At 43.8% G+C, this 21086-nt stretch overlaps 2 protein-coding genes across 2 annotated transcripts; one reads left to right on the forward strand and one right to left on the reverse strand.

The window, feature by feature from the left end:
- Positions 1-2413: 2413 nt before the first annotated feature.
- Positions 2414-11523, reverse strand: LOC106862955 (mitochondrial amidoxime reducing component 2-like). Its single transcript, XM_014892243.2, has 7 exons — positions 11246-11523; positions 10949-11122; positions 7885-8047; positions 6365-6505; positions 5635-5696; positions 5479-5550; positions 2414-4955 (listed from the first exon to the last, which is right to left on the reverse strand). The coding sequence occupies exons 1-7, from the start codon at positions 11491-11493 to the stop codon at positions 4826-4828; spliced, it is 990 nt and encodes a 329-aa protein (XP_014747729.1). The 5' UTR covers positions 11494-11523; the 3' UTR covers positions 2414-4825.
- A 366-nt stretch (positions 11524-11889) lies between these two features.
- LOC106862954 (profilin-3-like) lies at positions 11890-12819 on the forward strand. Its single transcript, XM_088161153.1, is given in 2 exon segments — positions 11890-12560; positions 12563-12819. Coding segments are annotated over 2 exon segments (348 nt in total). The 5' UTR covers positions 11890-12427; the 3' UTR covers positions 12778-12819.
- Positions 12820-21086: the final 8267 nt, after the last annotated feature.

The raw sequence follows: 21086 nt of genomic DNA on the forward strand, positions 1-21086 counted from the left end.
ACATTGCTGGTACTCTTGACCTCTACCATGGTATTCTTGCAGCCCAACTATCACTGTGGCTTTCGATATTTTTTCAAAAAGTTTTCAAAGGATGCAGTAAGCTGGCCCTGTGGCTTATGCTGTGTGAAAAGATGAAGCAAGTATTTTCCAAGTCTGAGCTAAATGTCCATTTGTTTTGTTTTCTGCAGCCAGAGAAGACTACATTCTTACCCATCTGTTAATCCTACATGTCTATGTGTGAAACCTTGAAAAAATGAAGAGATTTAGCTGCCAATTTTAACTTATGCCAAAGGGATGTAGGTAGGTCTGCTAAAAAAAACCTGTCCATGACTTACTGAAAGTAATTGTGGCTGCTGACTGAGGAATTGTCATCCTACATAATCTTTCAAAGACAAACCTCAATTAGCAGTGAATGAAGCTGGGTTTTGGAACTCAACAGTAAAGAGGCTATGAGGGTTAGCACATCAGTGAAGCACAATAATTGTTTCACTATGCTTATTATCTAGTGCCTAAAGAAAGTAAGAACAGTCAGCTGTTAAACAAGCAGTGATAAGCTGTCAGAGCAATTTTATGCACTAGAGAAGATTCAATTCTCTACAATACTGCTCCTGGAGGAAAGGGGAATTTCAGCCAGCCTAGGTGTCTCATGCATAACAGTCCAAGGGCAAAGGGGAGGTGCTTTAGCTTTATATAGTGTCAGAATAATGAGAGGTTCCCACCCAAACTCTTCAATGTGATGTACCACAGGCTGCTCCATGTCCTTGTTCTGCACAGGTGGAAGATAGTCTCTACCTGATGTTTAGCTCAGGCTACAGTTACTTGTGGTTTGTTTTTATTAGTGCTCACAAGAATCCAAAAGTGGGTATCAAGAGGAAGGATCCAGGCTCTTCTTCGTGGTGGTGCCAAGCAATAGCATAAGAGGCAGTGGGAAGCAACTGCTGCAAAGAAGTTCCACCAGAACATGAAGAACTTCTTTACTGTGCAGGGAACAGATTGCCCAGACAGGGTGTGGAGTCTCCCTCCCTGAGGATATTCAAGAATCATCTGGACACAATCCTGTGCCATGTGCTCTGGGATGACCCTGCTTGAGCAGGAGGTTGGACAGATGGCCCAGTGTGGTCCCTTCCAGCCTGACTCACTCTGTGATTTCCTGAAGTTCATGTGATGAGCTGTGGCCCACTGGGAAAAGTGGCATTCCTCAAGCCAGGTTATTGTTGAATACTGGGAATTGATGCTATTCCACAAACAGGGCTCAGTCTTAGCCCATCTGCACAGAAACACCTGGAGAACCACCCAGTACCTTGCCTTCATTGGCAGCCCCATCTCGAGCAGCTCCAGCCCTTAACACACACAACCTCTACACACCCAAGCCCTGCTCATCTCCTTTCCCCATCCAACCATTCCTGTTCCCTGGCCATGATGAGTAAGTAGATTTGTTACAGAAAAGGCCCAGTGTGTGAAACTCTTACCGAGTTTACCAATTTCTTCAGATAAAATGTGAAGAATTACTAGTAACAGTGACATTCTAAGTAACATTTACACAATGAAGATTATGTAAAATATAAACATTTATGAGGTATGAATACTGCCTCTCTTCCAGCTGAAGACTGATAAATATGTTGGCTTTATGCCTGCATCGCTTTTTAGAATCTTCTGTCCAAATGAAACAAAGACTTTGCAAGTGTAGTCCTCAGCCCTGAAGCTACCCAGCACAGGGAATTTCTTACAGAACTTGAATGACAAAAAGGAAATTTAAGGTGCTAGGACAGACCAGAAATGAACACCCTGCGGCAGCCCTTTTAGAAATTTTTGCCATTTGTAGAGGCAACATCTGTGAATCTCTTGTCTTCTTACAGAGCAGAAGCCTTTGGAAGGCTTTTTCTCCTTAGGATGAAGAAGATCTTTCTCAGGTTTTTTGAAAGGAGAGCAGGCTTGGATGAAAATGTACCCATCACCAATCTAAAGCAACCCAGAAATTTCTGCTTTTAACAACTGCCATTTCTGTACAGTCTTCTGCAAGAACTATTGGTACAATAAATGCTGTAAAAAAAAAAGCATTGGTATTACACTCTGAGACATGACGTGGATTGACTTGAGTAAACCCTCATGTTTTTAAACCCATTTTCCCCTATTTTCATACATCTCTGGAAAAAAAAGTCTGTAAATGTCTTTTTCATTATCTAGATCATAAGGGTTGCAAAACTGAGTCTGAGGACCGCTTATATCTGATGGTTCTGCCCTCTTACACATATCCTCTGGTTAACTGCATATATTTCTGAACTCAGAGGTAGGATTAAAAATACAATCATCAGTATTAACTATATATGAGATCCTGGAAACAGTAATCAAAATTAAATGCTGAAACAGAAAACAAAATAAATTTCACAAAAACAAATGTTACACCTTAAGAAAATTGGATTCATTAGAAGTTTATAGTTTTGTTTCTTCCTCTAGAGTTAAAAAAAATTACCAATTGTTTAAGTACACAATTTAAAAAACAGTGGCTTATGATTGACACTTCTCATTCAATTTTCTAAATTGCTTAAACAAAATCAAACACAATTCCTAAAGTTACAGCAATCAACAGTCATATGAAGGTATTTACAGTGCAGTGTTCTAACTCATGCTCTCAACTTCACAAAATGGCCACATAATTGATTTAAATGTCATCTGTGAACCATGTTGCACTCAGATGCACACCTGTTTTAGGGTTCCAGCCATATTCTGCTAAGAGGCTTTACAGGAGTAAATCAGGGGTTTAGATCTATGGCCTCTCCCAAACAGGGTTGCAGATGGCAGTTTCTCCTTGCAAAGACAGCCCCACTTCCAAATCGACAGCAGCCTAATGAGAGGCAATGGGATCTATACCACACAATTTATGTTATGTAAATGCTAATGTGCTGCTAGAACAACAATGGGAAAAATAAGTTTGGCCAGAAGCTAAAAAATCAGCTCTTTTTCCTTCTGCTTCTTTGATTTAATGAGGAGACATACTCTTAACTAATTGCTTTGGCAGGCCAGCAGGCTGCCTGTGCTTAATGAAACCATTAGGAATTCCACAAGCTTTCAGCTTCTAACACTAAGAATTTCCAACATATGCTTTTTAAGAGTGAACCTCAGAATTATTTTTCTTTTCAAAAGATGCTTTTTCTCTCACTTCTTCCCACTAGTTCCTGCATCAGGCATAACAATACACAAATACACACATGCACTTCAAACTGGGCACGCCTGTCTCAGGAAAACTTAATACTTACAAAGCACCCTGCTGACAAAATGGCATTCAGAGCAACTCTGAGTTTACAAATAATAGAAAACTACCTCCCTGACCTGATTGCTTCAGGCTTGCCACATACATCCACCTGCACTTTCTCAAAGCTCAACGGCTCTTCATTTTTCAGGTCTGTGTTGTGAACATGCATCAAAATTCCCTTTTCATACTTAAAATAGAAAATGAAGAATCTAAACATTAGATTGGATCATATTTTTCATTCTTCACACGTAATTTGATTCCTCTTTTAGGCTAGGGCAACACTCTTTTCAAAGTTAGTAATCCATAAAGAGAAACAAGCAGACTAGCATTCGAACGATGGCAGGCTTTTGTCCTGGAGGCCATTTAAAAAAAAAATCGTGTAACATTTAAAGAAAAGATAACACTGCTGTAATTCAACTAGTTTTCTCCCTTATTTGTTTTATGCAGTAGGAAATATAATTATCAGCTTCCTACAAACAGCTGACATTTTGGTTAGATTGCAGCAGGATGGTGAACAACCAGAGATTTAAATGCAGAACCAATAAAGATGCTAACATGCTCTAACTGCAGCTTCCCAAACATCTGCTTAGTAGCCTAACCTTCTACACAAAGGGGTTCACTGAGCCAGAGAGAAGCTGTGCATGAGCTCTCTAACACTGGCCTGGATGGCAGCTTGAACAGGCTCAATATCAGATCACTCCCTGGGGCTTTTCTTCCCCTCCAATGTGCACGAAGTCTCTGACACAGTGAACATCCAGTTCTTTTAGTCAAACTGGAAATTCTGCTGCTATGTTAGCAAATGCATCACTACTCTACAGCCTCAGTGTGATAGTATTGTCCACAGGATAAAAAATTGACAGCTCCAACTGTCAAGCAGTGGTCACAAACGAAACAAGCCCACAGCCTTACACATCATTACCTAGCACCTCCATGTCTAGACCTGACTATCATTTAGTCAGCTCACAAACTTCCTTCTGATATTGCTCCAATCTCAATAGACAGTAGAAATCTTCAGGAAACAACTTCAAAGACTGCTAGAAGCTGCCTCTGGACACAGACAGGGCAAGATGACTAGGACCAAAGGAGAGTAGAATGCAACAAGGATTAGGACCAAAGGAGGGAAGCAGAGCCCTGCCATCTGCACTCCATGATCACTTGTAAAGGCAGCTCTGTGACAAACACTTTGTGCTTGGCATGAATGTTTTTGTGGTTCTTTTTAGGCACTAAATGTATCTAAGACATGATGTAAACCCTTGTACATGATTTTAGATTCCAATATTGCGGTTGACACGGAATTTTAGGAGATGTGATGCTCACAGTAGTGCTGTGAAGTCTGACTTGGATCAGTTTCTTCTACAACAGCCTCCAGGAAAACTAAAGATGTGGTTACTACAGGTGCACCAGCAGATTACATGATCTGAAATGAGTGGCACCTCACAGCCTCAAAGAACCTCCTGCACCTTAAAAAGCACAAAAAATATTGCAAGGAAGAAGAAAAAATTATGCTGGTGACTGTTACATGGAAAAACAATCTGCATATCGAAGTAAAAAAGCATCTTCTGATCAAAGACTCCTTCATTCCCAGACAATCTTGTACACAGGGTCTCCAACTTGAATCGTTCCAGTTTTGTTGACTGCGAAGTATTTCCCAAAGAGAGGGCTGGTTTTGTAAATGTGTCTCTCAGATGGGTCACATAAGCGGTAGCTGCAGAGAGAAAGCCCTTTTTTAGAAAAAGTGGTAGCAAAACCTACACATCAAAATATCAGTGATAAAAGAGATGATATGCAAATAATGATACCTTAATTTTGGTCATCGTACTAGGCTAAAAACTAATTAAATATCGTAGTTCAGAGAACCAGGTAGTTCAAAAGGAGGGAAGAAAGACTGACTGTATTCACTCATTCATGTTTAATACAAAAATCTTCATAAAAAGAAAAGTCAAAGAAGCAAAGTTAGACCTTTAGATAATTTAAATACCTGTTACCCCAAGCTTTCACTGTAGCAGATATGAAAGAGACAGGGAATGTGAAGTGTGCAAGAAAGAAGAAAACTCCCTGAACTTTCTTACCACATAGAAGTAGATGGAAGCCAATATACACAGACCATCACACTGCATTATTATGTCCCACATACACTTCAAACCACTTTTAAAACACTAGTCTAACATCTGTTGGGGTCTAGCCTAAATCCTCTCCCACAGTCTAAGAAACAGTGGTACTTTTATAACCTTTTCAGCGTTTCCAAGGGCTCCTTCCTGTCGATGACCCCAGTGTCTGGATTAACAGTTGTTAAAATACACCTGCAATGACAGAAGTGCCAAATCAGTCAGGGCTTCTTATCATAAACTTTGTTCCTATGTAAAATAAAGGTCTCCAATGTTTACCTGCCACAGCACACGGTCCCTTTCATCTCCACATCACCAATAAGAACATCCTCCCAGGTGTCCTGAGAGAAGTAAACATTAGGCACACATCAGATAGACACAAGCACATGCAATTACTTTTCCAGAAGTTGCAGAGTCATTCACAAAAAGGTGCACCATTCCAGATTATCACCTCTACTAGCACCTTCAAAATATGCATCGTTACACTACAGTACCATAATGAAAATCCTACTGTCATTGCATTTATCCAATCCAGGACACACTAATAATTCTATCCAAATAGAGAGACACACAAGTAATGAATCCTGTCCTGCAATGTACAATTGTCTGAAGCACTGAACCTAAAGCAATTTATTCTCACTGTACAGGTGATAATCTGATCTGTGACTTCTGGTAAATCTACAGTTTTGTAGAAAATAAATTTTTAGGGGAAGTAAGTTTTTGCTTCTCATCTACACAAGCTTTCTATTGCAAACCCTCCTGTGAGATAAAAATCCATTCCTGCTTTAGGACCTTCTTCAGTTTGAGAAATAATCATTCATAGATTGTCCTGTGTCCTCCATCAATGTTCCACATGCACTGATGTAAGCTGAAGCTTTATCTCTCTGGAACCGAGTTGTAAAAATCATAGAATAGCAGCTTTCCTCACCCTTGTTGGCACCATCACACAAGGCAACCGAGTTACAAAGAAACACATCAAGCCTTCAAAAAGACATTTAAGTTATTTTACCTCCTCAAAAGCACTGCAGTCTGTTACAAAAATATTTGGCCTGAAGTTCTGTATCTTAGCTTTCTTTTCCAGCTTGGAATTTAAATCATCCATTGAAGCTTCAGAGATGATCAAGACTGGGCTGCAGTCAGGATAGGCAACCTACAGAAACAAACATCACCAAATCCTAAGGTTGCTGTAAGAGCATGAGAGGAAAGTCACTGCATGGTAAAAGACAGGCATTGGAAACAGTGGCCTTTTAGGCTACTCATTCAAGTTTTGATTTTCCTGAAAGTAGGTTAACAAGGAAAACAACATGCTCTTCCCTATTTCAGTCACCATGGCAATTTTTGTGAGCTTAAATTGCCTCATCACAACACCAGAGGGAGTTCCACATCCAGAACAGCCCATACTCAATTCGTCATTCTGGGATGCCTGGGCAGTGGGAGGGCTATATTAGCAAACAAGGCCAATGAACTGCATTTAAAAACCTCTAGACCTCCTAGAAATGGAGTTGCACAGAGGTGGGGGGTGGGGAAGAGAGACATTTTGGTAAGAATTTTAGTATATAACCTTCCCGCCTTTATTCTTTATTCATTCTTGTACATGCCTTTCAACCACAACATGGTGAGCACTGAAATAACTAGCCAAAATATTCTGCCTTTTCTTTCTTGCTATGATTCCAGAACATCACCCCTCCTAATCTGACATCCCCTTTGCTGAAACATTGTGTTTGCATTGGTCTCAGTGCCCTTACATAACAAATGCATATCTATTAAAGTCTATTATTTAATATACCTTCTTCTCTTTGCACAACAAGCAAGACACTGATGCCCTATAGATAATAGCATCACTAAAGCAAGGTACTCACGATTTTAATTGTTTAAAAATCTTACATTTGATACAATTCAAAGCATCTTCACCTGAGAGAGTTGTTCAGAAATAAAGAAAGGCAGCAGTGGCTAAAATGATATGAGGATGTCTGAGCAGAGTATCTCCTTCCCATGATACTTCTCTAATATCATACCTTCAAGCCTCTTCCAAAGAAAGAAATAAAACCTCAGAAACTTCCTTTGAATTTTAATTCCTAGGCTCACAACTACAACCAGCTTGTTCAAACATCACTCCTTTAAACCAAATACAAAATGACACTTGTATCATTACACTCCCAGATTTAACAAGGGACAGGGAGTGGAATCTTTCTGTGCAATACAGATTACATGACCAAAACATCATTAAAGGTATAACTCTTTTCTATTCATTGACACACAAAATGGTATTGTATTCTGCAATACAATAGTTCCTCTTCAAGTATCAGTTTCAGACTCTCTAGCTGTGAATAGTCAATAGCTTAAAACCAATTTGAAGTAAAAATTAAGCAAGTCACCTCTTTACAGAAAAGAATACTCACATGGTTTTAGTACATAGCTACACACCTTGCTAAACTGGGCTCACTCACCAAAGATGAAAGGGGCAGGTTCTGGTGGGTGGGTGGAAATGGTTAAAGGAACACACTTCCCAGAAAAAGAGCATTCATTTACCTCATCTGTGTTTCGGAAAAGGGCTATTGTGTCCTTTGACTTTCTTGGCACCATGGAGGGCTCAAAGTGCACCAGTCGACAGGGCTCTGTGTTCAGGAAGGTGGTGATCCACTGAGCCACTTCATCACCACAGTCCCTGCCTTGGATATCCTGTCCAAACACCCTGGAGAGTCACAACACATCAGCGAGTTAGCTGGGAACATGAAGGTTCAAGGAAGATTCTTATTTGAAGGTAATAAACATCTTTTAACAGTGGCAGCAATACACAGAAAACTAGTAATTCCCAGAGGGCAATCTGCTTGTGGCCACTGTGTTTTTAAAGCTAAGGAACCATGGACATGATCAAACAACACCAGCTGGTGGAAGAATAAGCTCTGAAATAGTGTTAATGTGCCCAGAGCTAACTGCCCCATCAGTGACAGTAACAAACCTACCTGCTTGCCTTACTTAGAGGGGAAAAAAGGGCCTGCTCTTGCATTTGCATGACTGCTACAACAAACGATTTCTACTGAGAAATCAACTGAAAGGTAACTAATCTCAGGAAATGAATGACAGTTTGAAATGATGAACTGATGCGTACAAATGTTATTAATTAAAACTGTCCCTAACTGTTAAGGAAACTTTCTTCAGATTTTAGTGCTGTCAAACTTTAGCCAGAGATGAGTGAGACTCTTCAGCTCAGATTTCACATACAAAATAGCTCAGCATCTTAAGAGAGGTTAAAGATTTGTATTGGAACCAAAGTCCATGGGGCACAAAAAGCCACTGTCAGTAGAATACAAACAAGTTTATGCAAGGAACATTTTCCTGGCAAGAAAAGCTAAACCTTGACTAAACTTTTTGATAGACTTTAACACCAGTCATGAGTAGTTTTATTACACTTTTCAAAGTAGCCATTTTGGCTCAAATGCATTGCAGTTTCATATCTGCAATCAAATCCTGGGCAGCTTGAAGCACTGAGATGCTCATACCGTTCATCTAGAGTGAGCCCAGTGCCTAGAAGCCCTTCTTTACTTTTACTCATCTGGGGGAGTGATCATTAGGGTGCTGGCATTAATATCCCTGCTCCATTTGCTGGGATTCCTGTGTCTACCCTGTAACACAGACTGGAATTAAATGTCATTGCTCCAGACATTATTCGACTGCCTTTCTCCTCCCTCGATCCCACAGTTCCTGCATGCTTTCTGACTGGCAGGACAACAGAGGCAAGGCTCTTAGAGCTTCCAACACTACTGCTTTCCACTCAGGAAGCAGATCTATCCTAAGCACTTCGTGCTGTAGGGATCCATGGGACTAGATCACACAATTTAAGTGTTACAATACACACTGACAAAGGGCAGAGATGAACAGCACGAGGTTTCTCAGCCGGAGGGAAACACTCTAGCATTTGCACAAGCTGAAAATACACCTATACAATGGCTTTGGTCCTATATTTGACTCTCCCAAGTACAGGATTTTTAAATACCAATAGAAAATGTGCAAGTGGACTTAGCAGTTTTCAAGATCAGCACATGCACAGCCGTATGCAGCCAGAGTCACAAAAGCACTGCTTGATAACTTTTCATTACTGCAATGTATAGACTGTTTAAATATTCTTCCAGTGATACAACAAATTTTAGAAAAATGACATCTTGCAAACTGCATGGTTTTGCAGTGCACGTGCCATTGGCTAACACATAGGCATTATGCACAGGTTTGTAAAAGTCTGTTCCATTTTTCCAGGAGAAATGCTACCATTTGGAACTTGCACCTGCCTTGTATAAACAGAGATATGGAGCTATGCTGATCAAGGGCTTCCACAGCAACAGACCTATGCTAAAAGCAAGCAAATACAGTTCCTTGCCAGCACTCTTTTAGTTACAATTACAGCAGCTGATGCATTAACCATTTCTGCTATCCAAAGAACAAACACATTATCTTTGTAGGGCCTCGCACCACTTAAGAATTTCTAAACAATTAATTGACATATTGACATTTTATCAGAAAAAACTTCCTGCTGGCAGTTTTCCAGCACAGATTTCTATACATAGATAAAATAACTAGGTCTGCAGTCATACAAGAAAACTCTAAGCACACAGCCAAATCACTGTTTGTAACCCATCCACCTGAAACTCCTTTGAGGTACCAGCTACAGGGAATGCCTGAAGTCCCTAGGATGCTGGTCTTTCCCTTGTGACCTCAGGGTGAGCCTTGGACTACCAAGTTTTTAACTGAGGCACCTCAGTTAAATGGCTAAAGACAGGGATCAGGGAATCTGAACTCCAGCATCTCACCAGCTCTGAATGGCCAGTGTGCGTGCAAAAATGCTGATGCACATAGTAGTTGTGATCAAGAAATACCAAAGTGCATGACTGAGGTTCTGAGATGCAGCTGCTCACCCAAGCAAGAACAAAAACACTAGAAGTAAAAAAAAAATAAGGAAACATGACATTCTGTGAAGACAGAAGATCACAGTTCATTTGGCAGATGTGTAATACATGGTCTTTGATACTGCATCGTCTTTTCCTGAGATTTGTTTTCACCAGTTTTTAGCAGATTAAAAGCAAAGCTTTTGTTATGACAACCATTCCTGGCCTCCTGTGTAATACGTGGCAGAGGATTTCACAGAATTACAGAACAGTCTGGATTAGAAGCAACCTTAACGACCACCTAGGACAACTCCCCTAGCATAAGATGGGGCACCTTCCACTAGACCAAGGTGTTCAGAGCCTCATCCAACCTGACCTTGAACACTTCTAGGGATGGGGCATCCACATCTCCTCTGGGCAACTTGTGCAAGTGCCTTACCACCAACACAGCGAAGAATTTCTTCCCAATGGCTAATCTAAACCTACTAAGACCACTATGCCTTGTCTTGCCAGTACAGGCTCTGGTTCAAAGTCTATCTCCCTTAAGCAGACGGTGAGAAATACCCGCACAGAAAAGACATAGATGTACTGAACTTTAACACTCCAATTTCTGCATAAGAAAATGCGAAGCCTCACACACTCTTGAAAAGAAAAGCACATGAGGAAGACAGTACTGAGAGAGAGGGAAGGGGAAAATTAAAAGCCTACTTCAGTACCTGCAGTCGCGGACGGGGTTTTTCTTGGGGAGCTGTATAGGCACGCTTATCTTCTCCATGTCCCCGGCCTCCAAGATCAGGTTCCCGTCATCACAGTTGGCAGAAATAAGGACGAGCCGCGGTTCCTGGCGAGCTGTCACCATGTGCCCGTCCTCCCTGACCACGAGCCAGAACCTGCGGCGGGACGGGGCCCAAAGGCGCCCAGTAGCGTTAATGCCGGGCTCCTTCCCAGGCAGGCCCTCAGGAAAACCAACACCCGACAGCCGCGGAGCTCCGCGCCCGGCCCGGCCCGCCTACCTGTCCCGCAGCTCCCCGCTGCGCAGCCCCATCGGCGTCACCTGCGCCCGCCGCACCGACACCCCCCGGCACGACTTCACCGGGTACACGAAGAGCCTGAGCACCGTCCCGACCCGCTGCAGGCGGCGGCGGCGGCGCGGACCGGCCCAGCGCCAGGCCCCGAGCAGGGCGCCCAGCGCCAGCACCGCCGCCGCCCCCCACAGCCAGCCCTGCCGCGCTGGGCCCGCCGCGCCCCACGGGCCGCTCATGGCGACTGGGCCCCGCTGAGCGCCCGGAGCGGCCTGGGCGGGGGCGGCGCGACCCGGCCCCTCACACCGCCCCTCACACTGCCCAGCCCCTCACACCGCCCAGCCCTTCACACCGCCCCTCACACCGCCCCTCACACTGCCCGGCCCCTCACACCGCCCAGCCCTTCACACCGCCCCTCACACAGCCCGGCCCCTCACACCGCCCGGCCCTTCACACCGCCCAGCCCTTCACACCGCCCGGCCCCACACACTGCCCGGCCCCTCACACCGCCCAGCCCTTCACACCGCCCCTCACGCTGCCCGGCCCCACACACTGCCCGGCCCCTCACACCGCCCCTCACACCGCCCGGCCCTTCGCAGCTGCCGCTTGCTCTGCGGCTCAGAGGGGAAAATACACGGCCGAGCGTGGCAAAGCGCCGGGGGATGATGTGTTCCGTCTCTGATATCCGGGGTTTTAGTGAAAGCAGCGCTGCAGGAAGTGTGGGCTGTTTGGGAATACGCGAGCGCGTAAAATCCATTCGTTTCGTTTAGCTCGGAGAAGGGGAGGCAGGTTTAGTGGAGGCGTGGAGGGCAGGCAGCAAAGGGGGTGTCCGGTGCTGTTCAGCCGCCTCGGGACATCTGCACACCCCACCTGCCTGGTACCAAACTCCTGAGAGCCCTTCCGAGACTTTCCTGTTTGTTGGCAGGGTCTCAGGGAAGTCACTTTGTGGGATTCCCAGCTGCAAGGCAAATACGAGGTCAAATACAGGCTGGAGTGGCAAATGCCACTGTTGGCACAGGTCTGTCCTCACAGGCAAAGCAAGAGCTTTGGGATCTAATGGCCAAACTCACAAACTGGACTTGATCGGTGTGCTGAGAGCAAAGTCCCCGAAGGTAGAAAACGGGGTAGCTCAATGTTGAGCATTTCTGGGAGATTCCAGGCAGCCCAGCCACGATGGATTACTGGAAGTACTCCATCATCAGCATCCTGGTGGAGAGGGACATTGAAGATGAGGCTATTGTGGGTCTTTCTGATAATGGATGTGTGTGGGCAATCAAGCCAGGAGAGCTCCTCACACTCACCTCAAGAATCACTTGATCACAGACCAGGATCGGAAAATGTTCCTGTTAGTGGGAATCACCATAGATTATAAAAAGTGTGGTAGGATTAGTGAATACCTGCTCGTGCATGAAGACAACGTGATGGATGTCAGTGACAGCAGATCTATTCCTACTGACATGATCCCCAAACCCCTGATCTTCCTCATAGGCAAGAATGGAGCCCACAGAGGAGTCCTTAATTAAAAAGACCAGGATATGACTCTGAGCATGAAAGCATGACACAAATAGTGCCAAAGAGACAGTCAGCTGCCTGAGCACAGGAAAGGGAATTAAACCTGTTTTTGTTGCAGATGTCTTTGCATGTTTCTTTCAGATAAGGGGTGCTGGGCAGGGCAGTGCTGGGACACTAACAATCCACCTGAGTAGGTGTGGTACAGAAGGGAGTAAGTAATGTGAACGTTCCTCATCAGGATGCTCTGTATTACTTTTGTGGTCTCCCAGCCATTTTGGGTAGTTGCTCCTTGTTATTCCTATTTTACTAATTGATATTGGGATAAGGGTCTCTGGTAACATTAGCTTTGTGAAAAGGGAAGAGGGAGGGCAGTGCCTTTGCCCTCTTGTTCACCACTTTGCTGTTTAAACCATGTCCTGATTCCTGTCCCATGACAGGTTTGGGAACTTTCTCCTTCTACAAGTACACCACAACATGAAAGATAAACAGAACTTGTGTTTACTTTGAATTTGCCCCCTGAACAAGCCCAGAACAGTTTTGGAGATTAACTTCTGTTCAGCAGAATCTTGTGCTGCTGTTGGATTGTGTGGGGGACGTGCAGAGACAGCCTGCTGCCTGCTCAACTTCCACACCACTTAAAACCCTTTCTTACGCCACTTTTCTGGGACACTCTGCCCTCCATATCCCTGGGATCCCCACATTGCTCCAGGTAAATCAGAGGTGCTAAACTGCTTGGTCTGATTTGACCAGACCTGCCCCACCACCTTCAAATCATTGACCCACTGACTCAAAAATAATTACTTGTGATTGCTTTTATGACTCCTCCAGATACACAAGAGAGGAGCCAACCTTGCTGAGCAGACTGAGAGCCCTTGCACACTCTTTGGTAACCATTAATCTTCTAATCTAACAGGGAAGTCTATATTTTGTTGAATTTAATTGAATTCACACAGAGGTCTTTAATCTGCACCTGCACCCACAGGAACAGAAAAATGCTGTAAGGGGAACCAGGCGTCTTATGTGTTAACAAATGTTCAACAAAACTGCAGCAACTGTCTAATGTCTGATAAGCAGTGCTTGCAAGCAGGAATCAAAGCATATTAACATAAGTATTAAACAGATAAAAACAAAAACACAAACTGGTTTTAAATTAGCAAGGAAAGTGATGCATCACGTGAAATAAATGAAAAAATCAAACAAACTACTATTTATGCTGGCCACTCCTGACAAACATTAATGCTTACTTTCACAAGCTTAAGACAAAATTGAGTAACCAACTCCTGTGGTTTCTTGAGCACAGTATTCTCCACTGTGTAAACTGCAACGTGCAGAACGATTTTGCTCTCCTAACTCCTGTCTATGAGGCATCAAAATAACAGAATTTGAGATAAGACAAAAAAAAAAATTGGGTGATTTACTGTTTGCTTGCTTCTTCTGCGTGCCAGAGAAAATAGGTCTGGAGTACACATATACTTTACCAGCATGAGAATTTGGAGAAGTAGAGACCCTGATGGTTGTGAAAAGCTAGAGCTCCTTTCTAGCTGCACAGTGGGCAGCACAATGATGTACAGAACCAGGTTCTTTTGGTTCAAAGGACTTGTTAAAAGGACTTGTTAACTGAATTCAGAAATAACTCTTTGGCTAACAATTGGGTATTAATTTAGAGAAAAAATATTTCAAAATCCAAGAAGGACTTTAAGCTTTCATTCCCTAGATCTACTAACCTAAGCAGCCTAAGGAGATTTTATTCAGACCAGCCCTTCTGTTTCATTCAGCCCTAACTCTTCTTGAAGAGTATGGCGAGAAGGAGCTTAAAGAAATAAGACAAGGCAGCAGTGTCTGTATACTCTCTCCTCTCCTCTCCTGCTATGAAACAAGGAACATAAAATCAGAAGTAGCTGCAGAGAGCACAGTTGTGGCTAAATGTTTCAGGTCTGAGTCCATAGGCTTTGAGGAAAGCCCTCTGCACCCATGCACCAGGTGCCTCCCAAACAGCCCCCAGTAAACAGCCTGACCAGCAGGTTTGTTTAATCCTCCATCCCAGGTGCTTACCTACGAGCCACCAGCTCCTTGTACTGTTAAGCAATGTGAATAGAGCCACTCAGACAAAATAGGTACTGGTTTTGTTGCAATCCAAACACAGCCTCTTGTGTGACAGAACTGTGTTTGTTGTAGCCAGAGCAGGCACAGTAATCCTGCACTTAAAAGCAAATGACCATGTTTTCAATTGCTGATAACTTCCTCAAAGTTCGGGACAGTTGTGCTGAAATCCTCTGCACCAGGGTCTTGTTTCAGGCTTCCTTAAAATGTGTCTGATCACATGAAAAATTCACGGTGTCAGTCTTGCAGCAAACTGGGTCTGGGCTCCCTCAGTCATGAAAGTGTATGATGCTGACATATCTTTAAAAAGCATGGCGTTAACTCAGCAGCACAGGACAAATTTTCAGGTAGAGAAAGATTTTATGGAGAAGGTAAAAGGCATATCTGCCTTCAGATGTAGTGAACAATTTGAGATTACTCTAGAGGCAAACCTAGACTATCTTGTAGCAGCAGCTCAATCAGAGGCCTAAGATGAATGATGAGGAAATAGTTGAACAATTTTACTTGTTTCCACTAAGAAAAAGACAAACAGCTGGAGATCTTCTAGGTCTTCAATATATACACATTTCTGTACTTTGGAAAGGCATAAATTTCCACATTGAGGGGAGAGGTTTGGATGAACATTATGAAAAAAACAGTGAGAAAGACAGCAAAATGCTAACCTCAATTAGGTGTCATTGTGTTAGGATGGAGCTAAATGTAGCCTGGGCTTGTCTCAGTGAAGGAATTAAATGCACGCACTGGGGATATGGCAATTATTTTTTCAGTGAATTTTTGATAACTCAGCAAAAGGCAAGGATGAGGGGAAAACATGGCCAAGTATGCCGATTTCAACAAGATATGATAAAAATAATATTATACTCATATACACACACAAATTGTATCCTTTTTCTAAAGTTAGAACAAACAATAAATTCAAACAATTCCTTCATAGAGAGAAGAGGAGGATAAAAGCATTGCTGCTTCCTCTTAAAATCTTGAAGGAAATCAGAGTTCAGTGAGTCATGCAGTAGAAATGAGCTCAGTGAAATTTCATGTGTGGAAAAATAGGCGAGTAATTGGCTATGATAGAGTTATAAATAGAGTTATTAATGATAGATGCTTTTTAATAGAGCTAGAGCAAAGAAAAAAAAAAAGGATCTCTCTTTTTTTGGTGAGGTTTTTCCTATGAAGGGAATTATTTATATCCGAAACCCGGGCGGTTGATCGGCTACTTTGGTAGCTGTCAGCTGTCATTCCAGACATGTAGGAAGGTGAATTGAAAGTTATCTTTTTCTTCCAGCCAAAAGCTAAACTTCAGTCTTTCTAAATGCACCAGGAAAACACAGAAATGGTTGGTCCAGGCAAATGTTTGGACCGGTATGAACTAACAGAGGCTGTTGATATTACATTTACAGTGTTCTGTAAATGCTATTTTCCATGTGAATATAATATCCATGGGCAGCTTCAGGAGTCTAAAAAGTCAGGATAGAGCTGTGCGTCACCTGGGAAAGCAGGTGAGGACCAAAGGAGAGGCTTTGGGGGGGGCAGGACATTTGTTCTGCAGCACAAACATTAACACTTCTGCAGCTGCGGTTTATCAGCCATCATGAGGCAGGATGAGATTCACCAAGGACAGGAAAGTCCCCACCCTAATTCAGGCACAGCTGAAAAAACAGTCTGATGCTAGTTCAGTGTCCCAGGAAAGGAAGGAGCAAGGATTCCTTTGCCAGCAGCAGAAACGGGGGAATACAGAAAGTAGGAGGGAGGGGGGGTGGCATTCCAGTCTGCCAACCTCCAGTTCAAAATTATACATCCTCTCATAGGCAGCTGTCATCTCTCCAGCAAAAGGTGAGCTTTAGAAACAAGAAGTGGCCGTATTTCATCCCCTCACCTCCAGTGAATCTTCCTTCAGGATTGTTTTTGAGGCACCGCAAGAACTTCAGGGCAAAGTGCAATGCATTTTTAGGAAAAAACCTGACATAAAAACAACCTTCCTATGGCTTTACATGTGAAACACTTGGACAGAGGAGGCTCAGGATTCCACTGGGTAGGAAACACCAGTATACAGAGATGCACGTTGCACTGCTGAGACCCCACATCCTGAGAGTGAATATGGAAAAAACAGGGAGGTCAGCCTAGGGGAAGGCAGGAAATCCCTGCAGGAGATGAGGCAGAACAACGGGGCAGGCTGACGAAGCTGGAAATCTGTGGGGTTTTTTTTCCCAGGAGATGGCAGTAAAGGACAATCGCCTTTCAGCCAGCGGGGTGGGAGCCGAGCTGCTCCTCAGGCAGCGCTGCCACTCTCGCCAGTCTCTCCTTGTTACCAGGAGCAAAGCTTTATTCTTCGCGTCAGTGCTTCCAGCAAGGGTGAGGAGCTCAGTCTTCTACATTTCCATACAGCAGGTAAATTAAAAGCTTTCTGCTTACCGTGGCAGGATCCCACTCACAGCCTCATCCAGACTGGAAGAAGCCCAGGAGGTTTCTCCTCCAGCCTCCTGCTCACAGCAGGGTAAACTCTGCATTTGCACTGAGTTGCTTCCCACTTTGTTGCTTTCCCACAGTCGTGCCTTGAGACACTCTAGAGACAGACTTCAGCCTCCTGAAGTAACCTCTTCTCGTGCTTAATGATCATATTACTGCTTTCCCTGGGTTGTTTCTGGCTGAAAACTCCCCGTTTTGGACTTAGGACTGTGACCTCTTGCTGTCTGGCTGCAGACTTCAGTAAAGAGCCTGGCTCCATCTTGTTGGAAATCCTTTCTGATGTATTGAAAAGCTGTTGTCAAGTTTCTCCGAAGTCTTCCCTCCTCCAGCTGAACAAGTCCAGAGCCCTGCATCTCTCCTCATGCACATTGCAGGATTCAGGGAAAGTTCACCACCCTCTCTGAGCCCAGTCTGGACTTCAGTATTAGGCCTGGCAGCCTAATACTACTTCCTCAAAGGAGAAGGAAGAGAAGGATTTTATTCCTTTACTTTTTCTTAATTTAATTATTTCCATTAATCTACAAGTTCTTTAGGCTCTCTACTCTTCCTTGAAGAAAAAAGGATTTCCAAAGCACACTCTGTACAGGTAACTGCCGCAACATTGTGCATATTTTAGGATCGGTTTTGTCTCAGAAGAGGCTAGTGTTCAGCTAATAAGGGACTTGGGATACAGAAAAAGAGACTACTGGTTTTACTGCACCCCAACACAAAACGGGCCCCTGTCCCAGTCTTACAGACAGGCAGAGTTCAGAAAGGACATTCATCCCTGAAGTGATCCGTGACCTGGGAGTGGCAAAGATCTCAAAGTGCCAAAGTGGTGTGGTGTGGTACAGCTCTCCTCAGTCACTGCACTTCCAGAGCAAGCTGTGCAAGAGTGCTTCCTTGCTGCTAATGTTGCAGGACAAAGGACAATAGCTATGAGTCCTCTGCCATTTCCTCAGAGCCTACCGTAAGCCAGAGGAGTAATTAAATACTCTGGCAAAATCAGCAGAAATATGCTTTATTCTGCTCTGTGACTAATTGAGCAGTCACCAGGAACAGCCAGGAATTTAAAGTGACTTGCCAGGCTGTCTGGTTAGTGGAGTTTGTTGCTGAGAGAAGCATGGACAAGTTGATAACCTACTTCTTGACACTCTTGCATGTATTCAGCTTCCTGAACCTATTTGTCCTGTCATTTGTTATAAAGCACAGTGAAAGGTGCATGGAAATCTGAAGGGAACCAGATAGGACAGTAGCACACCACTGAAGACAAAACCTGGCAAGTGAAGCAATGGGTAGAGGTATCATGCAAGGGGCTGAAGGGAGGACCATATTTTGTACAGCTCAAACATCAAATAAAATCTTCCCCATGTACTCACCACAGTATCCACCGCATCCCACATTGTTTATGAGAGAGTCAAACATCTGTTTTTTTCCTCAGAGGCACCAGGAGCTCAGCTGCAGACAAGCCTATTTTAATAAAAGAGCCTGTGTGCACTTATAGGTTGAGAGCTGTCCCTGCTGGGGTGGCTTGTCCGAGGACAACCTTGCCAAGAATACATAACAGAATGTGTTATGTGCAGAAGCCAAGGTTCAGTCCCAGACTGCCCTCATGGCTTGGCACCTGCCAGGGATGGGAACCCAGGCTCCTCATCAGTCCCAGCCTCATCCCCATCACCAAGGTCTTGTTCTCCCTCAATCTCACATGCAGACTTCCAGCACTGCAGTTCTGCTTCAGATGGAGCTGCCCATTTTGTTGGCTGAGCAGATGGCCTACCAGCCATGCTGAGGTGCTCAAGGGACATTTCCTCATCCATTATGTCAGCAAGACAACATTTAACAGCAGAGCTGCAGGACCTGCCCCGTTCTACCTGTTTGCATCATAGCTAAGCCAGACCTGGCCCAGCAGAGGTGCTGCCATGACTGACGGGAAGTACAGCCCTCTGCCTTCCACCCAGCTGAAAAATGAACCTCACCCTCTGGATTCAGATCTTCTAGACATTGCTTCCTGAGATGGGCTAATGAAGAGAGTAGCAAACCCTCAGGCCAAGGCTTGGCCTCACAAATTCTCTTCAGGTGCTGAGTGAATCACTGCTTGAGGAGAACTGATAAGCAGCACTAATTGGTAACCTCTGTGAGAACCATTAGTTCATTTTGAGGGAGGAAAATGAATCATTAGCTGGTTTATTGCAACAGCTCAGGTTACTTTTCTTTCTCTCTCTTCTTTCTTTATTTTTTGGTTTATTTTAGAAACATTGGCCAACCAAAGCTGACTCACCAATATGCCTGAGGCTCTTCTTTTCTCAGGCTCACACAGAAGCACCATGTACATCTCATTGAGGTTCTGTATGGATAGCAACCAGGTTATTCCCTTAAAGTTGCACCAGGTGAGCAGAGGCTGGATGTCAGCAGGCCAAAGTCTACTGTGCTAAGTTCAGGAGCTAAGGTTCATGTTTACTGTTGTGGAAGGTCAGAAAGGGCTGGACCCTGTGTGTTGCAATGAGGGAACAGCCTTATTGGTCAGGGGACACACAGACAAATAGATGGGACACTCGCTCCACACAGAAAGATGGAGACACCTCTCTATCTGGCTTTAGTAATTTGAAATTTGAAAAAAGGATCTAATGATCTAATGATTTATGCTGTAAGAGCACTGTGAAACATGGAGTGGTGTAACACTAACCTGAAGTTAATCCCAAACTCCACAGGCTGGTGTGGCATGTGGGTGTTAGGACAGCCCTGTTCTCACTGCATTATCAAAAGCCCTACAGCATGCTGGTGGGGCAGATAAGGGGGACAGGTCCCCGTCCCCACAAAAAAGCTCAAGAGAAATACCTGAAGAGAAACGCCTAAATCAATGTGCAAAATCCCTTTGTGGCTATTCCTACCCCAGCTTTTGCAACCTTAGATCCTCTGCAGCCTCATCTCCACACCTTGCTGTTCCTGAGCATTTCCACACAGTCTAGGCTACAATCATGTCCTACCAGGGCACTGAGGACACAGGGAAAACAACGTAGGGAAGTTTACACTGCAGCTTCCCCTAGCTGGCTGGGCTGCTGCTGAGAAACTCCTCCTTTTTGTGCTTACTTAGATGTGTAGGTAAAAACAGAAGTGGATCTCGTGGCTTTTATTTACAGTCCAGTTAGAAAAGAGAGTAACACCCCGCCCCACCCCCCCATCTGATTCATTTGCTACATTTAAACGAAAATACAGTGTGGTTTGCCAAGACATACAAACTCCTTTGTTCAGAAAAGGCAAAGAAAGCAAGTGAACAGCATTTTTTTCCCATTAAGTCAACTCCTTGATTACAAAAACACCATCAAAACTAGATGGGTATATAATACAGAAAAAGTGCTAGCAGGAAAGTCATTTACCACTACCACAAAAGACTGACAGAAACAAACCAACAAACTCCACAAAATTTTTAACGCCCATAAACCACCTTGTTCTTGTGTCATCAATGTATGATTTATGTCCCTGGAGATGTGACATGGAAGCTGCTGCATCTGCACCTCTGAGCTATTTGATATTGACATCCTCTGCTTACAGCTTCCAGGTGCAGAAATTAAGATGGAGCTTGCAGGTTATTTGGCCCAGTTCTCATAGGTCATATTTGTACTTTCTTATACCAAAAGCTGCGTGTATATTTTTTTTTCTCAGATGCAGCTGGCAATCAATTGTTTTTCCCCTGGTGAACACCACGTAATTAGGCATAAAATGCCCCAGCTTCCAGAATCAGGTATATCCATTCTAAGTAAAAAAATGTATACAGATTTCA

This window comes from Sturnus vulgaris, chromosome 3, assembly GCF_052056855.1.
Source record: "Sturnus vulgaris isolate bStuVul1 chromosome 3, bStuVul1.hap1, whole genome shotgun sequence".
In the NCBI taxonomy this organism is placed as follows: Eukaryota; Metazoa; Chordata; class Aves; order Passeriformes; family Sturnidae; genus Sturnus; species Sturnus vulgaris.

Bases quoted from the DNA above. Each gene is read 5' to 3' on its own strand.
- LOC106862955 (XM_014892243.2), bottom strand. From the start codon at position 11,493: ATGAGCGGCCCGTGGGGCGCGGCGGGCCCAGCGCGGCAGGGCTGGCTG. The intron at 11,123-11,245 runs GTAGGCGGGCCG...GTCCCGCCGCAG, and splicing joins AGCGGGGAGCTGCGGGACAG to GTTCTGGCTCGTGGTCAGGG. The intron at 5,697-6,364 runs GTAAAATAACTT...TACTTCTCTCAG, and splicing joins ACTGCAGTGCTTTTGAGGAG to GACACCTGGGAGGATGTTCT.